Here is a 10,138-nt window from a genome sequence, read left to right as displayed (position 1 = left end):
ATCGCTGTTCTCTAGAACACATTACATGTGTTCTCTCTGTCATCAAGGGCTGGCCTTTTAGCCAGCATTAGAGTTTTTAAACCTAAGGGCAGGTTAAAATAAATCTGTATACAATGCAACATACCTAAAACAGATGACCGATAAATTAGTTGTCAGTTCCTACTTTTTACGGTTACAAGCCCAACTTTAGGCACATAGGTTATAGCCAATCTTTCAAGTTCAAATTCAACCATTACAAGCCAGAGGGATGCATTTCAGAGACTGCTCTGTGATAGTATTCTGGACTGTAAGAACATGCATACTCCAGTTGTCCAGAAATACACAGCTGCTAATAAAGAAGTTACTAGAAAAAGCCATTAAACATACACATGCATGCCAGTTAGTTTCTGAACTAAAACACTATTTACAAGCAATACTTCAACTTTTTGTAATTTGTAGTTTTTAAACAAACAGCTTACAAATATGAATTCAAGTGCAAGACATCCAATATGTGACCATTTGAAATAGCCAAAGTGAAAATGAGTGCAAATTACAAAGCCAAAGAGATTAGCAATGATTTCCTGATCTTTTCAGATGAACATTTATTTACTGGATAAGTAATACCAGACAGGAGTGGAGTCCATGAAGGATATGACCTTTAGGAAAGCCAACACAGTCTTGACCAACACCACTGACTTTTCGAAAAGTCTGGAAGTTTCTTCATACTACAAACTGAAGTCCTCCACAAAGTTATCTGGTATCTTACTGCATGTTGTAATGTATTATTGCCCTATGAGTTCTGCAGAAACCCACAGCCAAGAAAATATTAATGCACAAGAAGTTTAGAAGTTACCGTGCATAAGGTATGACTAAGCTGTAACAGAATCTCAGGTATTGATTATGGCTTAGACCTGCATTGAAAGTCAACACTTAGACAAATATCCTTAAGTGAATGACATTGTCTATATGAAAGTGAGACAGCTTTTTTTTTTTTACACACCAAAGACTTACTTAGTTAAAGTGACCTTCCTCTTAGAAGAAAGAGTAGACAATACATTCACAAATAACCATATCTACTTTGCAAGAATTAGCCCTGTAAGAATTCAACAATACTCCTTTTTACTCATCTTTTCTTTAAGATAATGTGTAGATATTTACAGATATTTATAAACAGGCTTTGTTTCTTGAACAGCCAGATCTGTTAGTTAATTCTTTATCCTCCCTCCCTCATTCAAATCTGCCAAATTCAAGACATTGTTCTAGCAGCATTCATGAACTCAATAGTGCAAAGTTATTACAAAAACCTCTTTTCCCAAGCTGTGACATCCTCTTCAAGTTTGTATTAGCTCAATAGCACTTCCCATGCATTCAGAGCTCTGGGGGAAAGCAGGAACAATAGATATGCTGAATCTAGCAAGCAACCAATTTGTGTGCTGAGGGAGTTTTGGGGGGTTTTATTGTTGGGTGGTTGTTTTTTATTTGCTGCTCATACTGGCCATTGTTACAACTTTGGTAACTAGTTCACTACATTGAATTTACAGTTCCTCATTTTGACATGCACCTATAACATGCGAGTTGAACTGCACCACGATAATTGTAATGTCATCTCTATACATTCGAGCCAGCTCTTCTGGAAGACTAAGCATCTTGGACAATCGCTCATGATCCACAGTGCCAAACTCATTGTTACCCACTGCATGACGTATCAGGTGAGTTGCTGCATTCTGGTCTTCAAATACTGAAGAGATTCTTGCTCTCCTTTCTGTTAAGAGACCATGCATCTGTCCCAAAGTTACCTTATAGCCACCAACAGCTATTGGCTGTTGATGGTGAACACCAGTGAGGTACTCCCCTACAATTCTAGCCACATCTTGCCTGTGCATCGTCTCCCACAGCCCATCTGTGGCCAAAACCAGGAACTTATCCTGCGGCCGTAATTTGTGATGTATGACTTCTGGCTCAGCTGTGAGGTATGGAGGAGTGTGATAGTTTGGAGGAATAAACTTTGTATATTCATTCTCATTCAGCTGATCTGGCCCTGATTCTACTACTCTCTTCTGTAGTTCAATACTCCATTTAAACTTCACATCACCAAAAGCTCTGAAAGGCATCAGGAGACCTAGGAGACGGTCTTGTTTCACAAGACTTTTCTCTTCAGACTTCGGATGCTCCATTTTCACACGTTTCACTTCATGTTCATTTTGTGCATTGTGGTCATAGGAGAGATTAACTGCAGACCAAGAGCCATCTTCTTCCTGAACCCCAAGCATTGCCCTACTGTCACCTGTGTTTGCAATGTGCAAGTCAACACCATCCACATGGGCCACACAGGCAGTTGCACCAGAAAATGCTACTCGCAGTACTAGGTAGTTGAGAAAAGAATTTGGATCTCCTACTTGAGCTTCCAAAGAAATATCATTGTCAAGCCTCTTAAAAGCATTAATTAAAGCTTCTTTCACATCAGTAGTCTCTCCACTGTTGAGATCAATCAGCTCCTGCCAGTAAGTTCTTAGGCTATTGAAGTAAAGCTTGGAAGCTTCTTTGCTAAAGTAATCATTGGGATGCTTGTGCCACTGTAAAATGGGCAACAGAGCTCTGCCACTTTCCACAGCATTTTCGATTTCAAGTAAAGTCTCATGAGGTAACAAAGAGACAGCAATGTAGTAAAACAGTCTTTCACTGACAGCCTGAGCACAAGCACAGCCTGCATGGCCATCAAACACACCCAGAAGCATCCCTCTTGTCTGTAAGCAAGTGGCAGCACTCCTCCGGTCTTCTATTGGTGCATTAGCGGGCAACTGGTTGCTATCAAAGCCAAGAACGGAACTTACATTTTTACCATCAAACTCCGGGACTTTAAAACTGTACTCATTTGCCTTCAGAATGCTGTTGACCTGCGGAGGAGTGAGGTAAAATCTCTGTGGTGTAGAAGCATAATCCCTTGCATGAATAAAGTAATTGAAGTTCTCCTTTGGCCTATAAAGTGCTGCAAATTTCTTCTGAGGTGCATATCTGAAGTGACCGTGAGCAAAATGAGACGATAAGCAACACAGATGTTTATGGTGGCAGTAACACACAGTACTGCATATTCTACTAATCTCACAGTTACGAATCAATGGAAACAGATGAGCTGGTGCTGGCATGGCATCAGATAACAATGGTAGCCTGGAGCTTCGGACTGGAATTGCTGAAAGACAAGAGAACAGCTATGCTTAGGGGCACAGCTAACAGATTTTCCCCAGAACTCTGTGTTAAGACATTTACAGCCCCTAACAAAGTTGCTTACTGTATGGAGTTCACAGCTTCACAGGTCTTGAGAAAGAAAAGGCATTAAGAGGTGCTTGTCTATAGACAATACATTGGGCTATAATGAAAAAGCTACACCATAAGCTCAGCATAGATATTTTAGCTCTTATACCCACTCAAATAGCAGGCAGGAAGCGAAAACATCATCCAGACAGACAATGCAGCTTCAAACAGAACTTAAGACAACAGTTAGCATGGAGCACTCTACAGTATGGCCACCTTGTACAAGACTTTTACGGAGATATGTTTTGCTGCTGATTCTCCAGCTGACAGAGCCAGGTGTGGCACACAGGGAAGAAAACTCTGTCTTTCTATAAGGCTGAAGAGATAAAGTAACAGTAAGATTCAAGAAACAGCTTTGAGATGACATACAACTGGTTTTAAGATGAAGATGGTTTAGACGATACAAACAAGCAGTAGGTCACAGGCAGCAGGTATTCTTTAGGCAATCACAAGTTAGTAGCAGGTTTTGTTTCTTCTCCCCCCTTTTGCATGTGAAACTTCAAACTTGTGTAACATCATGGTGTATAAAATAGCCACAGCAGTCTATGCAGCAATTTTCTAGCTTATCAGATAAAAACACAAGAGGTAGACAGCAGATGCATCTCTCCTGCCAGCAGCTCATCTACCTCAGTAAATTTTAGGATTAGAAGTTGCTTTAAAAATCTACTTAATTGAAGGACTACATGCAAGCTGTGTTTGCAGTAGAGCCCTGTACAACAGTCTAAAGTTAGTTCAGTGTTAAGATAGACTATTAAGTTTAGTATCCAAGAAAAGTATTCTACTACTTTTTGCCACATCTAAAAATTTTCCTTATAATATTTCATTCCTCTAAAGAAATATTATTTTAACATACTCTTCCTTGTCTCCATTTAAATACCCAATCACATCAGTGTGTGTGCCTTGTAAATCCCTTATTCACTATGACATTGTAAGAGACTTCCTGATAATGAGGCATACTTGAGAAAACAGTTCCATAGTGGAAAAAAAAGTTGAAGTGTGCCTTGTGTGAAGCACACACTGTTAAGGGGAACTCGGTTTTCTCTTTCCAACTTTTATGATTGAGTTTCATCATAAAAGCTTCTTCTTAGAAAAGTCCATTACAAATTATCTTATACTGCAGTCATAAGCACTAGTCTGTCAGCACCACTGTACCTCAGATTTAATTGTTCTACTGAAAAACTGGATACTTCTTGTGTTGTGCAAGGTGCTTCAGTCACTAAACTGATTAATTTTTTTTAGCCAAGCAGGCATACAAGTACTTCAGATGAGGCACAACCTCTATAAAATATGCAGTAAGCCCCAATACTCAATCTAAAAGACCACGGAACATAGGAGGAATTGCATTCTGCAGTCATCCAATATTCCATAGCTTCTGCCACAGGATTCTAATCACTCAGACCAGCTGAGAAGTGTCTGGAAACGTATGAAGCTTCACCCCATTCTCTGTGTTGCAAAAGAAGGAAGCAAGTCATATTCTTGCCTGCAAGCTTGCTTGCTCTCCTTAAGTAATCAGGACTGGAGCCCGTTTCTCTGTTACAAGATATACAAGTGCTGAAAGCAAAGTAGAATTCATGTTTCTACCACCCCACTGGCTTCCTAGTATTAATGAATGACTGTCAGTCTTGACTTACACTGACAAAAATTCTTGTCCACTGATCTCTCCCAAGTCTCCTACTGACAGCTATGATGACTGAACTGGCCCATTTTCTGTTGTTCAGCTACCAGGAAGAGCTCTGGTTATAGTCCTGTGGACCACAGCCAGCTGTCCAGACACTCAGCAGCAGTGTATTGGCTTGAACTTCCAGATGCATACTAAATTTATGTTAGCCATTTGCTTCCCAGAAAGTCTATTTCTCCAGCCCAGGCTGCACATGCATACAGCATGACAGAAGTAAACTGCAACTCCAAATATAGATTTTAAAATCTATTCACTGCCTTCTAATTAGAAGGGAGCTATTCTGGTAACAGTTATGTTTATTTCTTCACATGACATTTAAAAGCAACAATTTTGCTTACAGAATGGGAACCTCAAGGTCCTACCTTGGTCTGGTTCTGCCTGGTCTACAGTAGCACCTCAGATTCAGTGCTGGTCTCCCGTTAGACTCCAACAGAATCAAGTTCTCCTGACTGCTAAGCATTTCTGTTCAGTGCTGACCCATATGTAGTGCCACAACTGTTCTACCAGGTTTGCTGTTGATCCATGATGAAGCAAAAATACAAATATACTGCTCTTACAGTGGCTCTGCAGTGCCACCAGGAGATATTTTGCTGATTTTTTAATTGTTAGTTTATCAAAAATTCTTCCAATAGAAAATAGTATGAAGTTGCCATCAATCTTTCCGTGGCCTGTATCATTTACAGTAGATCCTTGTCATCTTAAGATATCAGTCTGTTTCATGTATCAGATTTAATAAATCCTACTTGATTAAATAAAAAGAGAAATTCCAGGTTTGCCAGCCTGAAGTGAAATTATCCTGTTTCTCTCACACCATGAATGCCCCCAAATATAACCAGACTCTCCAACTAGCTCTTAAATAATTAATTCAAGATCCCAAGTTCATTATGGCTTATCAGGAGATGGCAGAGAAGGAAAAGAGATTAAGCAGAAATTTTACAATCCAATCAAGATTTATCAAGAGTATCAAACCAGTATTAAATACCTCTCCAAACCCAGAAGAGCATACAAATGATACTTTTCAGGCCACAAATATAATTTGGTCATTTAATTCATTACTGGCCATTTTTTTTTGAGTTTTGTAGTACTACACTGATAAAATGGAAAAAATATTACCCCTTTCCTTGATAAAGGCTTGTTATAACTGCACTATTAAGGCCAACTGATGCTGCACAGACAGATCCCTCCAAAACACTTGCCTCAACTGTGCCAAAGACACCCATGGCTTCAGATAAAAACACTTACCCCTGGTGCCTTTCAGACACTTGACAGACCTGAATGAATTGGCCCGCTGGAGAGGATGGAGAGAGGTGGGGGGGAGGAGGAGGAACAAGCCACACTCAGCACAAGCAGAACCGTTAATCCTTCCCTCCGGCCAGGTCTCAGCCCTCGGGCACAGCCCAGCCTAGCAGTCCCTTCCCCGGGTCCCATCCGACCCCCGAGCCCGGCGCTCCGGCGCGTACCGGTGCGAGATACATACCGATCCGCCTGGGCCCAGGACACACACACATTCTCCTGTCACAACAAGAAGCCGCCAACATCCACAAAGCAGAAGCCCCGGGGGGGCGAGGGAGAAGCAAGGCAGAGAGTTTGTTAGAGAAGACGGAGAGCTCCGACACGGAGGAAGGGGGAACGACAGAGAGAAGGAGACAGGCACACACGCACGCAGCCCCTCTACGGGCGCCCGGAGCCACCGCCACCCGCCCGGCGAGGGGAGCGAGCCAGCCCGCAGCAGCCCGCGAAGAGCTCGGCAGCCAGCGCCCACACCCGCCGCCCCGCCGGGCACCAAGCCCCCTGCCGGCCCCGCTCTCCCTTCCGGCGGAGGCGAGGCGCCGCTCCCGCTCCCCGCGGGCAGGGCCCGCCCGCCAGCGCTGGGCGTCGCCGCAACAGGGACCGCTATCCCCTCAGGAGCCGCGCGGCCCTGACACGGCCGCCCCCTCCCCCCCGCCTCCGGCACGACCCCCTTCCGTCCTCCCCTCTCTCCCTCCCTCCCTCCCTCCCTGCGCCCCAGGCCGCGCGGGCACAGACCTGGCCCTTTCCCGGACGGCTCAGCCCGGCTCCCCCGGGCGGAACAAGGAAGCAGCTGGAAGGACCGAGCGGACCGAGACGCCCCCACACAGACACACGCGCCACTCCCGGCCCTACCACTGCCGCCGCAACCACCTCCCGCCCGCGGCCGCCGCGCTGCGCGGCGCCTTATAAAGGCCCGGCGGCGCGCCGCCCATTGGCTGCCGGGGAGGGCAAGGAGGGCACGTGACACGGAGGCTCGGCAGCGGCTGAGGGAGCGCGGGAGGGGGACGGACGGGGGGGAGAAGAAGGGGGGCGCTGCGTGCGCGCGCATTGCGCAGGGGCGGGAAGGCGCGAACGTGGTGGCTGAGCGACGCCCCCCCCTCCCTTTACACCTCCCCCCTTCACCCCCCCTCCCAGCAGCAGTGTGTGCGAGGGCAGAGGCTGCTGTTCTTCATCCCGCCGCGCTTCAGCATCCCCCGCCGCCCTTCAGCCGCATTGGGGCGGGATCGGGCCGAAGCTGCCCCTCCGTGAGGGAAGCGCCGGTGGGAGGGCGAACCTCGCCGCGCTCCTGCGGGAGGAAGGGCGGCGGGGCGAGGCGTAGCGAGAGCGGGCTGCCCTGCGGCACCCCGCGGCGCGCCCTGCCCTTCTCTTCCTCCTTCTCCTCCTCACCTCGGGGAGCGAGGCAGAGGTGAGGGGTGCCGTGCCTGCGGTTGGCTGCTCCTCCCGCAGCGCTGCGCGGGTGTAACAGGTGATGGCTGCTGATTTGCGGATAAAAACCAGACAAGCGCAGTCCCCGGGCCTCCTGCCGGCGCCCGGCACCCAGTGGCGGGCCTGAAGGGGAGGCTCTGGTGGTGGCTTGTCCTGTTGTCCTGCAAGCACGGCCGTGCGACACCCTTGCACCAACTTGCCCCCACCCCCGGATCCTTTGATCAGGAGCCCGAGTTGTTTAACTCCTGCCTGCTAAGGAGGCTGAAAATGAGAAAAATGTCTAAAAACTTTTATAGGGCAGTATCGACTTTTAATCGACTTTTACTCTAAATTAATTTTAAAGAGTGGGAAATGTGGTTTTTTTTTCCCCTTGAAATGTCGATTAAGTGCCTTTGACAGTCGCAAAGCACGCCAGCTCTGCAAGAGACCGCGGGAGCCTGTACTGCACCATTTGGTTTTTCTGTTTTTTGTTTGCTCCCCGGTGTTTTGTCTTCACCGGGGTCTCCCCTGGCAAAGCAGGCTGCCGCGGAGTGCAAGCAACCTCTCTGCCCTGTGCTTCTGAGAAAGCCACGTTTGCTGCCAGAGCTGCCAGCAAGGGATGGTTTGAGGGCAATGGCTACCAAGAAAGAACGGCCCTTCCCCAGAAGAGCAGCACCTGTCGTCCCTGCCAGTGGGACAGCACCAGCGGCCTCCCCTCTTTCCTTTCTCTCTTCTCTGTGAGATACAATCCTGTCCCCATTCCACATCTCTAGGGCAACGTTCAGTTTTACACACTTTTGAGATCCTTTGATCTAGCCTTATTCTTCCTATAAATTTTTGAATATGGAAAGTCTATAAATTTGAAAACATTTTGATTTCCTTGATCATCTCTTTCTCTGTTTATAGATGCACGTGCTCTCATGCCTTTCTATTTTCAGGGTGGCCAGGATGCTCACTTTGCTGTGTGTTGTTGGCAGCAGATGTTCAGCTAGCCTGTGGAGTGCCGCAATTATCATTCCTTTAGCAGCTGTAACAAAACATAGATTTTGACTATACTTACATCTTTATCTTCTTTATTGTGTTTACAGCTGCATACTGAAACCAGTAGAGGAAACAAAGGAAAATCTACACTTAGTGCCTGGAAGACTCAAGAGGTCTACTTGTGACACGAGAGACTGGAAAGTACTGCCCTGTAACCCTCCGCATGAAAACCTGCTAGAAAGATAAAACAATGGCATCCTTAAAGATGCAAGTCTTCCACAGTTGGAAGCACAAAGTATTAAAATGTTTGTTTGTTGGTGTTCTGGGTGACTTTTTTGACACTTATTTGTTTATCCAGAATGGTACACCATCATCTTCTCTTTGAGGCTTATTTTAGAATAAAGTAAAAAAAGGCATCTGACAGACACCATTGTACATTAAAGACTTCATTGAACGGCATGGAAGATGAATAATTTACATTCCTTTTTAACGGTGCTACATGGTTGGAAATAGATTGGCAGAGTGTGCTGTAACAACAACCATTTACATAATTTTCTACTTGCGGCAAGAGTGACTATAAAGCATCCAAGTTTAGGAATATTCTTAACTACATAAGACGGCACAATTAAGGCATCCTCTATGAGAAGGTAAAAGGCTGTGGGAAGCCAGACCTGTGCCTGGATGTATTTGAGTGATTGTTGTATGAGTAGAGGTATAGAAATGGATTGGGATGAAGTCACCACTGATCACCTGTTTCTGGTTGGAAGTATGGGGTTTCGTGTTTGACTTCTGAAGAGACTCGCTGTCTAGAGTTGCCTGTTGAGAAAAAAAAATCCACAAAATAATTAGCATTTAGCAGTTTTGGTCTTCAGAACATCTTGTGACCATGAGCTCAATTCCCCATAACATGCTGTGAAATTGAAAGGTTAGTGTTATAGTTCCCTGTTTACTTATTGTATTCATTCCTTTTTCTTCCTGATTTACAGCCAGGAGAGGAGCTACTTTTAGAGCTGGTATTGGAAGCTGTGGCTCCCTGTCTCACAATATCTCTTTGAACAAAAGGCAGAATTTGAGTTTTAAAATACTGAGTGAGAAGAGAATTTGGCCTTAGCAGCCCCATAGAAATCCCACAAATGAAAGACAAAATACTAAAACTTGGCTGACATTTTGGTCCTCAAGCTGATGCGAGTTTACTGGTGTGCCAGAAGTGGGATGTTGCAATCTGACTGGAAAGTTAGGTTTTCCTTTTCTTCATCTTGCTGCTGCCAAGACCTTTTTGTGCACTATGAGCAACAGTCCTTTTTTGCTGATTTTAAAATGTAAAAATTATTTTAATGAATAAAAACATGTTGTTCTGTGTTTAAAGTTTTACATCAAGGATTGATGGAAAAGCAGTTACTTGTAACTGCTTTCGCTGTACGTGAAGTCTCTCTGTTTCCCTGGATGGAAGGATTATCATCTGAGTGTAACAAAAGGCATCAATTCTTGTCTACTGTG

The 10,138-nt window shown here is 45.2% G+C and overlaps 1 protein-coding gene across 1 annotated transcript; it reads right to left on the bottom strand.

Moving 5' to 3' along the window:
• Window positions 1–1,075: 1,075 nt before the first annotated feature.
• PDP1 (pyruvate dehydrogenase phosphatase catalytic subunit 1) lies at window positions 1,076–7,124 on the bottom strand. The gene is made up of 2 exons (XM_082499420.1): window positions 6,992–7,124; window positions 1,076–3,166 (listed from the first exon to the last, which is right to left on the bottom strand). The coding sequence occupies exon 2, from the start codon at window positions 3,120–3,122 to the stop codon at window positions 1,515–1,517; it is 1,608 nt and encodes a 535-aa protein (XP_082355546.1). The 5' UTR covers window positions 3,123–3,166; window positions 6,992–7,124; the 3' UTR covers window positions 1,076–1,514.
• Between the last annotated feature and the right edge of the window lie 3,014 nt (window positions 7,125–10,138).

The sequence above is a fragment of the Vanellus vanellus genome (assembly GCF_965231255.1).
Source record: "Vanellus vanellus genome assembly, chromosome: 2".
Classification (NCBI taxonomy): Eukaryota; Metazoa; Chordata; class Aves; order Charadriiformes; family Charadriidae; genus Vanellus; species Vanellus vanellus.
Note: the sequence above shows the minus strand (reverse complement) of the source record. Positions and strands in the feature narration are given on the sequence as shown.

Bases quoted from the DNA above. Each gene is read 5' to 3' on its own strand.
- PDP1 (XM_082499420.1), bottom strand. From the start codon at position 3,122: ATGCCAGCACCAGCTCATCTGTTTCCATTGATTCGTAACTGTGAGATT.